Below are 19,758 nucleotides of genomic sequence, written 5' to 3'. Positions count from 1 at the left end.
TATATATCATACAATAGACCACAGCTGCATTACCACTGGGTATATGACAAAGTACACTCCTGGAAATTGAAATAAGAACACCTTGAATTCATTGTCCCAGGAAGGGGAAACTTTATTGACACATTCCTGGGGTCAGATACATCACATGATCACACTGACAAAACCACAGGCACATAGACACAGGCAACAGAGCATGCACAATGTCGGCACTAGTACAGTGTATATCCACCTTTCGCAGCAATGCAGGCTGCTATTCTCCCATGGAGACGATCGTAGAGATGCTGGATGTAGTCCTGTGGAACGGCTTGCCATGCCATTTCCACCTGGCGCCTCAGTTGGACCAGCGTTCGTGCTGGACGTGCAGACCGCGTGAGACGACGCTTCATCCAGTCCCAAACATGCTCAATGGGGGACAGATCCGGAGATCTTGCTGACCAGGGTAGTTGACTTACACCTTCTAGAGTACGTTGGGTGGCACGGGATACATGCGGATGTGCATTGTCCTGTTGGAACAGCAAGTTCCCTTGCCAGTCTATGAATGGTAGATCGATGGGTTCGATGACGGTTTGGATGTACCGTGCACTATTCAGTGTCCCCTCGACGATCACCAGTGGTGTACGGCCAGTGTAGCAGATCGCTCCCCACACCATGATGCCGGGTGTTGGCCCTGTGTGCCTCGGTCGTATGCAGTCCTGATTGTGGCGCTCATCTGCATGGCGCCAAACACGCATACGACCATCATTGGCACCAAGGCAGAAGCGACTCTCATCGCTGAAGACGACACGTCTCCATTCGTCCCTCCATTCACGCCTGTCGCGACACCACTGGAGGCGGGCTGCACGATGTTGGGGCGTGAGCGGAAGACGGCCTAATGGTGTGCGGGACCATAGCCCAGCTTCATGGAGACGGTTGCGAATGGTCCTCGCTGATACCCCAGCAGCAACAGTGTCCCTAATTTGGTGGGAAGTGGCGGTGCGGTCCCCTACGGCACTGCGTAGGATCCTATGGTCTTGGCGTGCATCCGTGCGTCGCTGCGGTCCAGTCCCAGGTCGACGGGCACGTGCACCTTCCGCCTTCCACTGGCGACAACATCGATGTACTGTGGAGACCTCACGCCCCACGTGTTGAGCAATTCGGCGGTACGTCCACCCGGCCTCCCGCATGCCCACTATACGCCCTCGCTCAAAGTCCGTCAACTGCACATACGGTTCACGTCCACGCTGTCGCGGCATGCTACCAGTGTTAAAGACTGCGATGGAGCTCCGTATGCCACGGCAAACTGGCTGACACTGACGGCGGCGGTGCACAAATGCCGCGCAGCTAGCGCCATTCGACGGCCAACATCGCGGTTCCTGGTGTGTCCGCTGTGCCGTGCGTGTGATCATTGCTTGTACAGCCCTCTTGCAGTGTGCGGAGCAAGTATGGTGGGTCTGACACATCGGTGTCAATGTGTTCTTTTTTTCATTTCCAGGAGTGTATTTCAATCTCTGAACATTCTAGGATTAAAAAAATACTAACACTTACGATCCCATCAAACCAGTTCTAATTCAGAAGATGTTACACAATCTGTTGCAATGTTATGACATGCAGCTGACGTTCCCATTGCTGTCGAAGTCATGTGCCATTACACAAGGTAAGGTGATGGCAGTGCAAAGAAACAGTCAAAACTGGAAATTTTGGCTTTCCAAATTGTCTCCTCCAGTAGGTTATGAATGCTTCACAGCACTGGTAGATGAGAACCACCTGCAGACAGTTGTAAGGTGTCCTAACAGTTCAGCTTCAGCCATACATTGGACCCTCTGGTTGCTACCTTGTATTTACTTCTCCCTTTCGTGGAATGATAAAACACAAGCAATCATTTGTCTTTGTGGTTGATGGTTTCATTTCCATGCCAAGCATAGACACAATATTTCATTCTCTGGAAACAAAAAGACTGCAAATACTCAAGTTAATACACTTATGCATATAATGCTTATACCTTTGATGTTGGGCTCCTAAATACAAAGCCAGATCTGAATACACATACCAGGCAGATCTAACAGAGAATATGAAGTGCAAATTTGTAATTGTAGCACAAGTGGTGACAGACTTGGTTGACTCACATGATAACATTGCAAAACTCTTGAAGCACTTGAGCTAGTGGGTACTCAAAGACACATGGCAACTATCGCATAAAAGCCTACTTATAAATTTACAGAAACCAGTACTAAGTGATAGATCTAGGGGTATATAACAGTCCCTAGGCATCACTCCTATATAGAAGTGAGGACAAAATTAGATTGATAACAGAAGACAGAGATGTTTAGGCAGTCATTATTTTCTTGTACCCTACACAAATATAAAGGAAAGAAATCCTAATATGTGGTAAAATGGGAAGTACTCTGACATGAACTTCAGTGCTTTGTACAGGATAGAAGTATATGTGCATGGAAATGAGAACTCGCAGGGTAGTGCAGCGGTTAGCACTCTGGCCTTGCATTCTGAAGGATGATAGTTCAAATTCACATCTGGCCATCCTGATTTAGGTTTTTCATGATTTCGCTACATTAATTACGGCAAATGCTAGGATGGTTACTTCATAAAGACACAGCCACTTTCCTTCTCCATGTTTCCCTAATCTGAGCTCTGTATCTAATGACCTTGTTGTCAATGGGACATTAAACAATAATCTCCTCCTCCTCCTATGTTCCAATAAGTCCCAGAAGCTCTAGCAAGTTCACTATATGAGCCATAGGCATGCTGAATGCACCAGTGATTTGGAAGTATAATGATAATGCAGATCTGGGAAATGCTGTCTTCAGTTTTATTCTGAATGTTTCCTTGAGATGTTGCTAATGATACTAATTACAATCTGGACTGATCTGCTATGACGCAAACATTCTTGTTAATCTGTTCATATCATAAAAATGCTGCTGAATGTGGAAGGATATCTGCACCATATCTCTGCTGCAAACTTTGATGGGCATCTGTAATTAGTTTTAGCACCCAAGATTAAAATTTCATAACTTCATGGTGATCATTAAGAACTGACTTCTTTTCTACAGTTGACTGTTTTCCCACCAGTCTTTGTTCTTGCAGTTCTAACTAATGCATCTTAAGCAAGAGTTTGTACTTGTTTCTGAGATCTAATGGTCTGATGCCAAAAGGTCACCTTTAGGTAAGGAGAGTAAGGAGCGGCATTTCATATTACTTGTTTTGTATGAATCATGTAATCTCTATTCTATTTGCTTGGGTTACTTTTGTGCAATATTTATGATATGGGCACACAAAAATGCATGACAATTGCTTAAATGGATGTGACCAACTGTATAGAATATCACGAATACTAGATCAATAAGAAGGTTTACCATCCTAATTTGCTACCTAGTTCCCATCCCTAACCAAATGAGCTAATGACCTGATTCATCACAAATATGGTCTACAAATGAGTATTCACCTGCGTGTCTCTGTATCCTAGAGTATTTTCAGAAATCAAATAAAAAAACCTACATCAGGGAAAATGATTTTGCATGGTTTTTGTCAGTAACCATTTGTTAAACCTGACTCATTCTCTTCACATGTGATATCCTTGTAGTCATGAGTAGAGATCACCAAGTGGAATCTGTGAAACTCATTTCTAGAATTTTGGTAGCTTATGATTTAGTGTGACACTAAAATATTATAAAGCACATTAACCTTTATGGGATATATAATAAGTTTGATAGATGGATTTAAAACTTTTTGAAAAAAAAAAAAAAAAAAAAAAATGCTGCATTGCATTATACAGGATGAAATCATCAATGTAATTAGAAACAATTCTGAAAATTGTCAAAGAAGAAAATGTTTCAGAAGTGTTTTATCATGTATGTGTCTTGCTCTCACACTGTCCACAAAATTAGCACATCTGTCAAACTAACATGTCTGTTTGCAGCCCATGTTTATATTTCACATTATTTAGTTGTCTAATCAAATGTAGTCTGGATTTTTTGCGATTTATTACAAATGCTATAGAGCATACCATGTTCTCAGTTTACAGTATCATACTTAAAACTAAGTGCTTGTTACTGTATGATTGCGTGGTAAAGCCTTTATTTTTCTACAGTTTTAACAAAAATTGTCATTATTGTCTTGTGATAACTTATATGATGTAAAAAGCTACAGTTTATAAAATACTCAATAATATTTTTAATATGCAACTAATATCACTCTTTCATGACAGTGTATGAACTTAGACAAAGAACTGAAAGCATTGCCTGGATATGTCCAGTTTTCACAAATCATTAGATGAGAGCTGGAAGCAACGTGCACAGCATGAGGTGTTGGAAGATCCAACAAAGATTGAAGACAACATATATGCCTTGCGAACACTTGTTCAAGGTATGATGTATCTTACTTTTTGGGTATTATTTTTCAGATATGCAAATGAATTATCCGAATTTAAACAATATAAAGTCCATGATAGAATAACAACAACATTAGGAAAAGAAAAAAAGAACAGACTGCTGCTCACCATATAAAGAAGTGTTGGGTTGCAAACATTTAAGCTTTTGGACAAAAAAGTCCTTCATTGGAAACAGAAAACACACGCATTCCCACATACATGTTCACTACAGCACAGCCTCCCAACTCAGCACATAGCAGCCCTATCCTGTGTTAACTACATTCCTGCATGCTCTGATGGCATCACCTTTTCCACCACCCCTAACACACTATCCCACTCCCTCCCCACCCTACACCTCCTCCTTACCCCATCACTCATCCCAGATTGCTGCTTATGTCAGACACAGTCACACTCTGCAGTTGGGCCACAGTGTCCAAAGACTGTGGCCATGTGTATTTGAATTATGTTTGTGTGACTGTGTGGTTTATTTCTATTTCTGAAGAAGGGAATTTATATCTGAAAGCTTAAATGTTCAGCATTCTTTTCATTGTGACTCAGTGTTTTCTCTATGTGGTCAGTGGCTATCTAACCTTTTCATAATACTGTCGAATTACTAGAATTAATAGACTTAGAATTATTAGAATGTTTACTTCAGTCATTCAGTATATTTTGATACAACTGGCCTTGTCAACATCTAAGGTAAATATAAGTATAGCTTATGAGTAAATAAAATTTTGTATAATTAAAGGACCATAAAGGTTACTAGCACACTTATTGACACCTGTATGTAGATCACTGGAACACTTTTATACACATGTACAACTTCTTAATTACAACAGTATATTAATTACATGCATTTATGTACCTTTAAGTTTACCAGCACTTATGGCTACTTGAAGCAATGTAGGATATCAATATACTTATTTACATGTACACTGATGAAAAAAAGGTTGCAGCACCAAGAATGAGTTGTGCGACATAAACAAACATTGGTAGGCCTATTTCTACATCTGAAAGATGCTGTCTGTTCAAATATCATGCTAGTAGTGTTAGTGGTGCTAGCAATGCCTCTATGAGGATGCAAATCAGGTTTGCTTTAAATACGTGTGGTAACAGTCATGGTAGTCACCTTTCAGACTGGGTGTGATGAGTTGATGATAATCAAGAATGCCTTTAAAGTAACAAAGATGCCATTATCAACAACTCATAGAGTTTGAACAAAATCATGTAATAGGATTGCAAGAAGTAGAATGTTCCTTCTGTGATACTGTAGAAAGAATTTGCAGCAACAGAGAAGTTGCAGCATTAGAAAATTGCAGTGAAATGCAAGAAGATCTGCAGCAGATAGGCACTTGGTGCAGGGAGTGGGAACTGACCCTTAACATAGACAAATGTAATGTATTGCGAATACATAGAAAGAAGGATCCTTTATTGTATGATTATATGATAGCGGAAAAAACACTGGTAGCAGTTACTTCTGTAAAATATCTGGGAGCATGCCTACAGAACGATTTGAAGTGGAATGATCATATAAAATTAGTTGTTTGTAAAGCAGGTGCCAGGCTGAGATTCATTGGGAGAGTCCTTAGAAAATGTAGTCCATCAACAAAGAAGGTGGCTTGCAATACACTCGTTCGACCTATACTTGAGTATTGCTCACCAGTGTGGGATCCGTACCAAGTCAGATTGACAGAGGAGATAGAGAAGATCCAACAAAGAGCAGCATGTTTCGTCACAGGGTTATTTGGTAAGCGTGATAGCATTATAGAGATGTATAGCAGACTCAAGTGGCAGACTCTGCAAGAGAGGTGCTCTGCAACGTGGTGTAGCTTGCTGTCCAGGTTTCGAGAGGGTGCGTTTCTGGATGAGGTAACAAATATATTGCTTCCCCCTGCTTATACCTCCCAAGGAGATCACAAATGTAAAATTATAGAGATTCGAGTGTGCCCGGAGGCTTTCTGGTAGTTGTTCTTCCCCGCGAACCATACGCGACTGGAACAGGAAAGGGAGGTAATGACAGTGGCATGTAAAGTGCCCTCCACCACACACGTTGGGTGGCTTGCGGAGTATAAATGTAGATGTAGATGTAGATGTAGATGTAGAATGTAGCCACTGTGTCATGTATGACTGCTGACAGCAGTGGCCATGGGACTGTACAGTCACAAGAACACAGGGCTCCAGACTGCCATGTGATACTACTATAGAGTTCAGTATATGACTCTTGTGCATCAAAATGCATCTGCAGCAGCAATATGAGCAGCAGTTGGCAGTACAGTGACACAATGAACTGTTACAAATCGATTACTTCAAGGAAGCTCCAAGCCAGACACCCTGTAGAACATATTCCACTGACCCCAAACCACTGCCATTTGCGACTTCAGTGGTGTCATGCAAGAGCTCATTGGAGGGCAGAGTGGAGGTCTGTTGTGTTTTCTGATGAAAGCTGTCCTGCCTTTGTACCAATGACAGCAGTGGTTTGCTTAGAAGGAGGCCAGTTGGGGACCTGCAACAAACTGTCTGCATGCTAGACACACTGGACTTACACTTGGAGTTATGGTCCGCAGTCCAATTTTGTGTAACAATAGGAACACTTTCTTCTCTATCCCACAGAGCCTGACTGCAAATATGTTTGTCAATCTGGTGATTCGACTTGTGATGCCATTCATGAATAGCATTTCAGGGGCTGCTTTTCAACAGGATAACACTTGCCCACATGCTGCTGTTGTAACCCAACAAGTTCTGCAGAATGTTGACATGTTCCCTTGGCTTTCTCAATCACCAGATCTGTCTCCAACTGAGTACATATGGGACATCATCGGAGGACAACTCCAGTGTCATCCACAACCAGCATTACACATCCCTGTATTGACCGATCAAATGGGCATGGGCATGGGCATGGAACTCCATCAAACAAACTGACATCCTGCACCTACCTCTACAAAACAATGCATACATGTTTTCATGCTTGCATTCAACATTTTGGTGGTTACACCAGTTATTAATGTACCAGCATTTCACATTTGCAATGGCTTATCTCATGCTTATGTTAACCTATGATTGTGCAATATTAACCACTTAAATTTGTTACATAGGCAAATCTATTCCCAGAATTTCATTACTCTGACTTAATTACTTCTTGATGTTGTGGCTTTTTTTTCTATCAGTGAATATCGGATACAACCCTGTTTCATTCTCTTCTCTACCACAGTTTCCCTTTCTGCAATACATTGTGATATCTCATAGTCCGTACAGGTGAGGTGTGGCTGAGCCAGTGAGCCAGCTATCAATTGACACCATTACCATCATTGTTCACTAGCTTTCTGCCTCTAACTTGCATCACTCCTAAAGCCTACAGGGAAGCAATGAAACATTCTCAAGACTTCCATTGCAGTCGGCTGTTTTCGCTGTAATTTTGTGTTTTTTAATACATCCCCAAAAAAGGAAGATCATGTTTTCACAGCCAGTAGATAACAATGCCATTAGAGGTTGTGCTCAAGATCAGATAGAACAAGGATGGGAAAGGATATTGGCTGTGACCTTTGCAAAGTATGCATCCTATCATTTATCGTAATCTTCGAGGGAAATCATGGAAAACCAAATGTTGTATAGCCACATAGCGATTATTAGACTGCCCTTTCTGAATGTGATTTCAGTGCCTTGGCCAACACTCCACCTCACTCTATGGATACATAACAGGAATTCTACTTGCCATTTATCATCTGATAAACATTGTCTACTCCATTAGAGGGACAACCTTTGGTAGTTTATGGCTTCATGATTTTGTAATATGTAACAAAGATTCTGGGTGACAATTGTATATTAAAAAATCAGTCAGTCATCATGAAAGTTTCATTTGTTTGTTGGCATAATTTTGCAAAATATGGGCACTCTCAAAAGTTATTGAAAGGAAAAATGGTTTGTGACTTGTTTACATTTTATGACAGTGCACTTTCAGGACCCACTTCTTGGACATATTATTTCTTATCAAAATATAGTCATGAAATTATAAATTTGTGTTTTTGTGTGCTAAAATTACAAGATCTATTCATTTCAAAAAATAAAGAAAGTGTTTTGGCAATTTTCAGGTGAAAAAGGGCTATATTCAAGAACTGATGACATATTCCTCTTAGCTTTCTTAAGAGCAAGGAAACACAATGTGAATGAAGCGTTCAAATTGGTAAGATTGTGGAATTGTACCAGCATGCTAATTTTCTTCCATTTGTAAGTCTCAACAAAATACTGAAGTTCTCTTTACCTCTGTACATAAGTAAAGGATTTGTATATAGCCCAGTAAGGTCTAACAGCAGATGTAGTATTGAAACGGCATTGATATTTGGCTTTTTTACAACAGTGGGATACTGTGCATGAATGAAGCATTTTTCTATATATGTGTAATAGCATTCCATTTCGCTGGCGTGTTATGTATTCATCGCATCACCTCTTTTCATTCAATTAGTGATGCTAGTTTTGAAACTTTTTCTTTTCTTGAAATTTTTCTTCTACTTGTACTGAAAAATCTAGCACCTTAATATTCACATGAAACATTGTGTGTTTTTGATTTTCTTGTGAATCTCAATTCACTTGGATCTTGTGAGTAATTATGATGAAGGAAGTAAATAAATATTTGAGATTGTCTGAACTGATCTTTCCTGTTACACCCTTGTTTTAACAATGTTTCTGATCTGCCTTCAGCTCAAAAACTTTTACAAAATTAAAAAGGCACATCCAAAACAACTTGAATGCTGTCTCCCATCAGAAAAAGGGTATGTTTATGACATGGATGTAATGACAGTGCTAGACCAAAAAGATAATGATGGAAGGATTGTAGTTATCATGAGATTTGGTAAGTGTCATTTTTAAAGATCAGTAACTGCATTTATGTATTGTTGATATAGTTGCACTCAAATATTTTGACACACTGAAAATTCAATTATTTACTGATTTTGAATCTCCTGCATGAGTAAAGACATTTATTTAAAGTCTTTCAAGGTAAGTATTTTTCACATAACATAACTCATTATGTGACTGATTATAATAGTTTCTTAAGTACACATACTATTAACTCTTCAGATTAGGTGTAATAGAATTGTTTTTTTACTACCAAGATTAATTAAATGACAGCCTTTCAGAAAAAGTGGATTTCAAAAAGATTGTCGTAGAAGAATGCTTCCGGTTGACAGCAACAGTGCTTTCATTTTGCTGTGAAGATCCTCATGTTCAGATTTCTGGTGCAGTATTTATTGTGGATATGACAGGGTACGGACTTCAACATTTCCTAGTTGCAACACCATCAAACTTATCACTTTTTGTTAAAATGTTCCAGGTAAAAATCAGCATTCCATTACTGCAACTAATATTATGCCATGTATGCTTATGAAAGAAATATGTTTGTGTGTAGTAATATTTTATGTATGAAAATATGGATTTGCAGGATAGCTTCCCTTTGAGGCTCAAGGGTATCCATGTTGTAAATGCACCATCACTTTTTAGTGCAGTGTTTGCACTTTGTAAACCGTTTTTGAAAGAAAAGCTGAGAAGAAGAGTGAGTATTGTATCAAGATAATATGGGTATAATTTGAAACAGCTACCTTTCTTAGAGACCTTCTTTATTCTAGTGTAGCAACATATTATAATAAGACCATAAATACTTTAGGATTAAAGGAGACCACTCACTGAAATCCTATGTTGTCAATAGGCACACACAAAAGAAATAAAACTTGCTAGCTTTTGAAGTTTTCCTTTGCACATGAATGGCATACACATGCCTATGCCCCTATGTGGTGCCAGCTAGACTTGCAGTACCAGTGCTATTGTTTGGTAGGTGGATTGATTATGGTGTGTGTGTGTGTGTGTGTGTGTGTGTGTGTGTGTGTGTGTGTGTGTGTGTGTGTGTGCGCGCGCGCGTGTGCGAGAGAGAGAGAGAGAGAGAGAGAGAGAGAGAGAGAGAGAGAGAGAGAGAGAGTTTATCAAATGATAACTTCAAAAGCCAGCAAGTTTTCTTTCATTTGTGTATGTCTACAGACAACTCCACACCTCTACTTTTTGGTGAGCAGCCTCCCTTAATCCTCAAGTATTTAGATTCCACAAGAACTTTTCTACAATGTTTATAATAAGACTACATTATGGTTGTAATATGTATATGAAGATGTAAATGTTAGCCTGTTTCTAATGATTAAATTTTTCAGATTCATATTCATGGTAGAAACATGTCTTCCCTGCATGAATATGTGCCTTTTGAGATACTGCCAAAGCAGTTAGGAGGAATGCTTCCTGATTTCAACTTCAGTTCATTCAGATCCAAAATTCAACATAATGAAAACATGATCAAAGGTAATATATTCATAGTTTGGTGTTAATCAGTGCTGTTTCTAAGAACTATCATATTTAAATTTCTCATGAAGCATGCATACAGCAAGGTAACCAAGAAAATTTTGCAAAAACTAAGCCATTGACTGGAAATCTAACTTAATATGTTTTAGGCAAAATTCAACAGTGGAAAATCAAGCAGGAAGTGTAATAATATTGTGAAAAGGCTAGTTGCTACTCACCATTTACTGGAGATGCTGCGGCACAGATAGGCACAACAAAAAGACTGTCAGAAAAGCCTCAGTGTCTACAGCAGTTAGTTCAGTGGCAGCTAAAGATCTGGAGGCAATAGTCCAGGAATGTTCTGAGCTGGAGTATTATCTTGGATTTCTGGTGGTCTCTGTAGAGTTTATCACCAGTAAATAAGGTGGTAGCCTTGCACTGTTACCCCAATACCACATCACCCACTTTGACAATGAGGCAATTTGGAAATGCTTCCCTGATGGCAAGGCCTAATATGCCTCCTCATAAGAATCTGCAATTACTAGGTCAGAGGCAAGTGACTTCACCAAATCAGAGACTCACTTGTTAGTAGTATGCATCTTGATGTCATCACCATTAATGCAGTCCACCTTTAATTAATTGTAAAAAATAGATTTCAGTTCATTTAAAAGAAAGTTGCATCCTGACATTCAAACTATGATGTTGTAGTTTTGATGCATCTACAAAACTGTTTTCAACAATAGACCAAATTCTATGAGAGAGAAGTAGATTATACAAAATGGGAAAGGACTAAATGATAGCTCTAAAACAGGTATTTTCTAGAAAGTTTCTGCTTAACATTGTCTAATTCTGTTTCAAAGTTAAAAACTTAAATAATGTGTCAGGTTGTTTAATGAATAGCTGAAAATCATTAGCTGTAGCCCTGTTTGTTTTAACTATTACTATTAACTTCTATACATTTCCACTTTTATTACACAAGCTGATCATGGCAAAATCTTACAATTGTAGGAGTATGAGTGTTTTTATATTTCTATTTCCAGTTAATGTACGTGATCATTTCTGATTTAACTACACTCTTTGGAGTGGTTCATGGTTCCTGAATAACAGTATAAACTGTAATATGAAGTCATTATGTCATATGGTCATAGCAACACAAAATAAAACAATAAAACCATGCTTAATTGCTGTAAAAACTGATTGCAGCACATCTGTAACATTGTTACATGAGTACAATTCATTGAGTGATAAGTCATCTATTGCTCTAACCCACAAATTTCACACAGAAACACAATACATAGATTGACTGTGCAATTTTGTGCCCTCGGGTGTGATCCTTCACTGGCAATTGTTGATTCCCTAAACCAACAATGTAGACACTGTTGTTTACAATTTCATAGTTACAAAACTATAATATTAGTGCATTTGCAGTTATAATAGTATTATCATACATGTACCTAGGACGTTAAATCATCAGTTATGATAAAGCTAATGTTTGTGTGTAACCTAATGAATTATTATGATTTATTTTGATTGTTTCTATGGTAGTGAATGTTCTCACGTATCAAACAATCTACATCAATCAATTCTTTACCTCATACTATCTGCCTCTACAAATTATGTGAGCATTATCTTTCATAAATTATGTTTTTCATTTTCAAAAACTATATTATCTTTCATGAATCATTTTGATTTTCTCCCACAAACAAACTTCACCACTCAAGTTATTTAGCATAGCAGATAGACGAAATCACATGAAAAATTGTTAGACAATAATCTACAGAAATCTGATTTAGTAGTTCCTTGGTTGCTGCCTTTCACTGAACAAAGGTTTTTAGTCAGATACCTGGCTTAAGGTTCTACTGTTAAAATGCTCAAGTGTGCAAACTACCACAGAATCATAGAGAAAGAACACCACTGTGAGGAATGTCAGTCTTATTTTCATAATATAATGTAATTGGATAGATAAAAACATCTACTGACCAAGCAGCGGCAGGAGAACAAACACATAAAAAAAAGGTTTTACTTATGCAACTTCTCTGAGCCAGTGGCTCCTTCTTCCAGCAGAAGGGTTGACAGTGAGGGGGGAGAGGTGAACGATGAGGACTGGAGAGGTTTAGGAAAAAGGGTACAGTTTGGAAAAATCACCCAGAACACCTGGTCAGGGAAGACTTACCAAACAGGATGAGAAGGAAAGACTGATTGTTGGGGACTGTCTAGACAATATTTTAAAACCTGAGAGCTTAAAGGTGGATGATGGGGTAATATCCAAGACAGAGATTACTGCAAAAACATTGTGCATTAGTTAATAAGAGTGAAAAACCTAAGTGCATTGTATGTAACAGGGGGGGAGGGGGGTAGAAAAAAATTGACAGGTCAGAAAATGAAAGATATAGAAAACTAAACTGGAATGAAGAAAGGAGTAGTTATTGTGAAGAAATGCTGAGACAGGAGAAATTAATGTAAATTAAGGCCAAGTGGGTGCCAAGAACCAAGAACGTGGTGTAGTGACAGTTCCCACCTGTGTAGTTCTGAGAAACTGGTTTTTGGGGGGAAGAATCCAGATGCTGCATGTGGTGAAACAGGCACTGAAATCATGACTGTCATGTTGTAGAGCATGTTCTACAACAGGATATTGTGGTATATGACTTGTCATTTTGCAGGTGGCTCTCCCTTTGATGGTATATGTTACAGGGATTACAGGGGTGGCATGAATGGTGGTAGAAGGATGCGTAGAGTAAGTCTTGCAGCATGGACAGTCACAGGGATGGGAGCCATAGGGTAGCGAGATGGCTGCAACTAGAATAGCTTTTTTGTCGCCCTCCCAGTCTCCAAAATATCCTTGTCAGACCCTATGCTCCTTCTGCACCCGTCTCCCTAACCTATGGCTCCTACTCCTGTGACTGTCCCTGTGCAAGACTTGGCCTACGCACCATCCTACTACCAACTATACCACTCCTGTAACTGGCAAAACATAAGCTATCAAAGGGAGAGCCACCTGTGAAATTACACATATCATATACCAACTGCTCTGTAAACAATGTTCGGCCTTTTACGTCAGCATAACTACCACCAAGCTATAAATTAGGATGAATAGGCATAAGCAGCAGATATATACTGGCAACACATAATATCCTGTTGCAGAGCATGATTTACAACATGACAGTTGTGACCTCAGTGCATGTTTCATCACATATGCCATCTGGATTCTTCCCCCAGACAGCAGTTTCTCAGAACTCCGCAGTTGGGACCTAGTATACAACATGTCCTTTCTTCTCACCACCCACTTGGCCTTAATTTACATTAATTTCTTCTGTCTCAGCATTTCTTCACAATAATTACTCCTTTCTTCATTCCAGTTTAGTTTTCTAAATTTTTCATTTTCTGACCTGTCTATTTTTAGCCATCCATCTCCCACCTCTGTTACATACAATGCACCTAGTTTCTTCACTCTTATTAACTCATCCATGACGTTTTAGCAGTAATCTTTGCCTTGGATATTACTCTATCTGCCACCTTTAATCTCCCAGGTTTTAAAATCTCATCCAGTGCAGTCCCCAACAATCAGTCTTTCCTTCTTACCCTGTCTGGTAAGTCTCCCATGACCCAGGGTTCTGGATGACTTTTCTGAACTCTACCTCTTCTCCTAAATCTTTCTGCTACTTTTCCTCCACCCCTCGCCCTTCCCTTTCAACCCTTCTGCCAGAAGGAGCCACTGGCTCTGATAGCTTGCATAAATAAAACCATTTTTTATGTGTGAGTTCTCCTGTCACCGCTTGGTGAGCAGATTTTTTTTAAGTATCCAACTACATTATATCGACAAAAAGGATTATTTTCATACTGGATGTTGTGATACAATCTCCATGAATATGATGCTCCTCACTTCTGACTGGATGCAAATACTATTCCTACCACTATATAATACTAAAAAAAGAACAGTTAATATTTAAACTTAAACAGGACTGGAAACTTCAGTTCACAGAAGTAATTTTAGGAATAGATGAGAAGGCATTTCAGCTGTCCAAATCAGTTAAAATATTCAGCAAATAGTGTGAATCTGAAAGTTTCAGTCTAGCACTTTAAATAGCTTCAGTACTCTGGAAAATGTGGATAAAACATAAAGACAACTTAACAACTTTAGAAGCAGTCTGACAATATCCAACATATACAGGTAGATGTAGGTGGTGCAAGGTAAGGCTAGAAAGGAAAGTGTTAATAAGATCAAGAAGGTCTTATTGCAGTAGAGGAGACTATCGGAATTGGTACAAAACCCTTCAATAAATGGTTGCCAGGTCACTACTATTGTGAAGCCACTTGCTGGAGTCAATCATACCACCTGTGATTGCGGTTTTTGGAGAATGATTTGGAAAAGAAGATCATATAATAGGAGGTGTAGGCAACAGTTTGGGCTGAAACTTCATTCACACAATTGATGATGGCATCAGGCACATTGCTGAGAATGCTCCTGACACTAGTGTGAAATTGTTTTTTATTTTTTATTTATTTATTTATTCGGCCGTGGAACAATAAATATTGTATGGATGTCGTCAGATTACAACACATGAGCACACATTTACATTTACAATTAAACAGGTTTCTCATATTTTGTGTAGTTTTTATAACTAGTCATACACATATTTATAATTACATAATATTTGGGTGATAATGTCATATGTTGCTAATAATCTACATCTATGTTAAATATTCTTTTACAGTATAACAACTTTTACTTACTAAAAAGGTTTTAAGCTTTTGTCTGAAAGTGAGGGGCTCATTTATTTCTTTAATTTCTTGTGGTAATTTGTTGTACAGTTTCATCCCATTGTAAAATATACTTTTTTGTGTCTTTGCCTTGTTCTTTCTATCTAGATGGATGTGGTGACAAGCTCTTGTTTCATGGTCATGTATTAGGCTGTTTGTGTTGTACATGTTAAGATTTTTCTTAATGAACGTTATGTTCTGAAAGATATACTCACAAGAAACAGTTAGAATTCCTAGCTTTCTAAATAATTGTAGACAGTGGGCCCTGTTGTTGCTATTTGTTATTATCCTTATGGCTCTTTTTTGTACTTTGAACACAGTTTGTATGTTACTGGCACTTGTTCCCCAAAACATGATCCTATAGCTGAGGACTGAGTGTAGATATCCGTAATATGTTATTTTAAGACAGGTATTATTGCATACCGGTGCAAGGATTCTAAGAGCATAGCATGCTGTGGATAATTTCTTTGCCAAAATGTTGACATGGTTTGTCCATTTCAGTTGGCTGTCTACATTCTTCCCTAAGAATTTGGTACTTGTTACACATTCTAATTCATTATTATTAACTTTTATTTTAGTGGCATTGTGTTTTTTGTTCAATTGGAAGTTAATATAGTTAGTTTTCTTTACATTTAGGGTTACTTTATTTTTTAATGACCAGTTGTGGACATCATTGAGAGCCTCGTTTGCTCTTTCTGACAGTTGTGTTGGATTTTCACCTGTTATTACTATGTTGCTATCATCAGCAAAAAGTATTTTTTTCGCCATGTCTGATACTTTGTGGGAAGTCGTTAATGTATATAAGAAACAATATTGGGCCTAATACACTTCCCTGTGGGACTCCTATATTCACATTTTCTGGGTCAGACAGGTGTTTTATAAGGGAATTGCTTGAAACTTGTGATATCTCAACTCGTTGAACTCTGTTTTCCAAGTATGATTTGAACCACTTCTTTGTCACACCTCTTATTCCTATTTGCCCTAATTTATGAAGTAAGATTTTGTGGTCAACTGTATCAAAGGCCTTGGACAAGTCTAAAAAGATACCACTTACATTTTCACCTTTGTCCAGTGCTTCTAAAATTACTTTAGTGAACTGTGCTATAGCATATTGTGTGCCTTTTCCGGGCCTAAAACCAAATTGGTCATTGGAAAGAAGATTATATTCATTCAGGTAATTTAGCAGTCTCTTTTTGACTAGTATTTCTATTATTTTAGAAATGATAGACAGTATAGAGATCGACCTGTAGTTCTCTACATTTTCCACATCTCCGTTTTTAAGGGTAGGTATAACTTTTGCTTGATTTAGGTACTCCGGAAAGTATCCAGACTCGAAAGATTCATTAATTATGTCTGTTAATGGGCCCTTTATGGAGTCTATACAATCTTTAATTATGCAGATTGGGATTTCATCAAGTCCTACTGAAGTTTTATTTTTTAGCTGGTGTACTACTAGTGCCACTTCCCTTTCTGTAGTTGGCAAGAGCACCATTGAGTTTGTTGGCTGGTTCTGAGTAGGTAAATCATACGTATCTGGAAATTTCTGCTGTAATTTTTTTGCAATGCCACTGAAACATGAGTTTACAAAATCAGCTAATTTTTTAGGGTTACCTACTGGTACATCTTTGTTTTTAATATGTGAATTGAGGTCCTTTTTAGCAGAGTTTTTTGTTGTCACTCTGAGAGGTACGTTAAGCTCTACAGAAGGCATTCTGTGCATTGTGTGATTGCAGAGTTTGGAAAATTCCTTAAAACAGTAGGGGCTTTATATATCATAGACACCATAATTTGAATCTGAATGCTTCTGGTAAGAAGCTGTTGGAAGCATCCATTCAAATTAAAGTGGTGTCCATCCCAGTGATTTTCAATGTTTTCTTTACACATTTTTAGATCTTTTTTAGCATAAATTCTCTCAAAAGAGACCCAAAAGATAGATCTATTGAATAAATGCAGCTGCAGTTGAAACAGCTACTAGAAAAATAAAATTCTGCTGCTTTTACAAAGCCCTGGAACTTCAGAAACGTTCATTTACTAACTTACACAAAACCTCAAAGCCCCATTAATAAACAGAATTAACTCCTATAACTAATATACTGAAATGAGAAAAGGCAGATGGAATATCTCCAAATATGTTGCATTTATCAGAACAGCACTGAAATTGAACAGTTTGTGTTGATTAAAACAAGCTAATATTGTAATGTGGTGAAACAAGCAAAGGGAAAGGGGTAATTGTTACAGGTACAAAAAAGGGAGAAGGAAAAGACTAAGTCACCAGTTGTGTGGTTCATCATTATTTGTTGAACAGATCTTCAAATGTGGTGACTCACTAATGAATCAGGAAACATACAAACTTGCTGTACTGACATTTACAGGTCACCACCAGGACGTACTTTAAGCTTCATAAAACTGATAGAGATAGTTTTAATAAGGTTATGCAGATTTAACTCAAGACTTATTATTTGTGGAGATTTTTATGTCCATTTGCAGTAATATTGATCTGACTGAGCACTTCTAAAGTTGTCAGTGTCCAGTTTTGGATTATTTGCCTCAATTAAGTTGCCAGTAACTGATACACCCATGATGATTATTTTTAGTGATACACCCATGATCATTATTTTTAGATCTCTGTACCTCTGGTGATTATGGTGTAACAATTATAGTTGCTAGTTTACAGTTAATACTACAATAGACAGATATAAAAGTAAAAGTAAACAACACAGTCCTAGCATTGTGAACTATCAGTTCATTTCTTGAGGAGGAGAGGTGGATAGATTGCGGAAGAGTGAGAAGAAAGGGTAGAACACTCATACCAGAGGCTGAAGTGGCCCATCTACAGTGAGGATAAGGATGGACAGATGTGATTGGGGAGTCATCAGTGAGAGTAGATCAGTTAGTACAGTACCAGACTCAGTCCAGAGAGGATGGAATGAGAAGTAAAGATAGATTGAAAGGGAGATAAATAGATTCCTTAAGTACACAGTGGGCTAAAAATAAGGACGAGATAATGGAGGAGAATGTAGATGAAAAAGTAAAAGTGCTAAATAAATAATTAAAAGAAACAAATAAGTAAACAGAGAGTGATGCCACATGGATTGAGAGATTGAAGGATCTGTTGTAATGAGATTCCTCAACTATGCAGTTTAGAGAAGATAGAATTATAGGGGAGGATTCAGATACTTTCGTTCATGAAATGGCTCCACAGTTCAGCATATTAGTCCTAGTAGCATGCTTTAGTGTGACACCTGTATCATTCCTGCAGAAAAAATTATTCTCAAATTTATTTATACTTCTGGATTAAAGTTGGCCTTTATGGTCCACCATGGTATTTACTTTTGTTTAATAGTTTTTTTGGCTCCTCATAAAGATATTCAACTTTTTGTCTATATGCAAAAGTGTAATTTAGTTGTCTAACATCTTCATTTTTTAAGTATTTAATATTTTTAACATTATTTCAGACTCAAATCATTTAAAATATTATTTAATTTTCCTGAACATTGTATTATGTGTCAATTTGCTCAGACATCTAAATGTTTTACGAATAATGAAAAACTGATGTTCAGAACTTTTTTTTTCAGCATGGAACAAATATGGATATGGTATGAAACCTCAAGACAGTTTCAAAAGTGGAATTTGAAAATGAATGTCAAGGTTTTGCTGACTATTTCTAACATGTATGTCCTTAGATGGTAAGAGAAGTTGTTATGTAAACAATTGTATAAAAAGTCAGTAAAATACAATACAGAATTCTAGTACTGTGTTATTCCATCACAAAGAAACAGAAACATTTTTGCAGTGAGTATCAATAATATTACTGAAATAATGCAGAAGTGTATATTCTAGAAACAAAGTAACTTGAACATTATTCTTGAACAAAGTATATTGAACATTATTCTCAAACAAAGTATCTTGAACATTATTCTATTACAGATTCTTAGTCATTTCATAATAGAATAATAAACTGAATGTCTCATGCCAGAGAGTATAAAGTATATTCATTTTGTCTCAGATAATCTATTAGAATTAATCTGAGAGACCATGTACACCAGCTGTCTGTGTTATCATATATTTTTTAAGTCTGCTTACTTTGCTTAGTATTGCCTATATCATTATTTTATTCCAAACTACCATCCTAATTTTCTGACAGTTTTAATAATGTCCACATATGCACAATTTATGTTCAGTGTCTTCCAACATGGATGAGTACTTTCCATAATATGGAATTCTTAGACACAGTAAACACAATGAATATGTGGTGATATAAACATAGAATTCCCCACTGAGAAGAGACATAAGTACAAATAATAAGAGTTAATAACACATGTTAGCAAGAA

The 19,758-nt window shown here is 37.7% G+C and overlaps 1 protein-coding gene across 1 annotated transcript; it reads left to right on the top strand.

The window, feature by feature from the left end:
• Window positions 1-4,238: 4,238 nt before the first annotated feature.
• On the top strand, window positions 4,239-19,162 carry LOC126456177 (clavesin-2-like). The gene is made up of 7 exons (XM_050091931.1): window positions 4,239-4,356; window positions 8,446-8,537; window positions 9,053-9,203; window positions 9,490-9,683; window positions 9,792-9,902; window positions 10,546-10,690; window positions 19,003-19,162. Exons 1-7 carry the CDS (start codon window positions 4,239-4,241, stop codon window positions 19,059-19,061), a joined length of 870 nt encoding a protein of 289 aa, XP_049947888.1. The 3' UTR covers window positions 19,062-19,162.
• The last annotated feature ends 596 nt before the right edge of the window (window positions 19,163-19,758 follow it).

The sequence above is a fragment of the Schistocerca serialis genome, chromosome 2, assembly GCF_023864345.2.
Source record: "Schistocerca serialis cubense isolate TAMUIC-IGC-003099 chromosome 2, iqSchSeri2.2, whole genome shotgun sequence".
In the NCBI taxonomy this organism is placed as follows: domain Eukaryota; kingdom Metazoa; phylum Arthropoda; class Insecta; order Orthoptera; family Acrididae; genus Schistocerca; species Schistocerca serialis.
The sequence above is the reverse complement of the archived record's forward strand: the minus strand, read 5'-3'. Positions and strand labels throughout refer to the sequence as shown.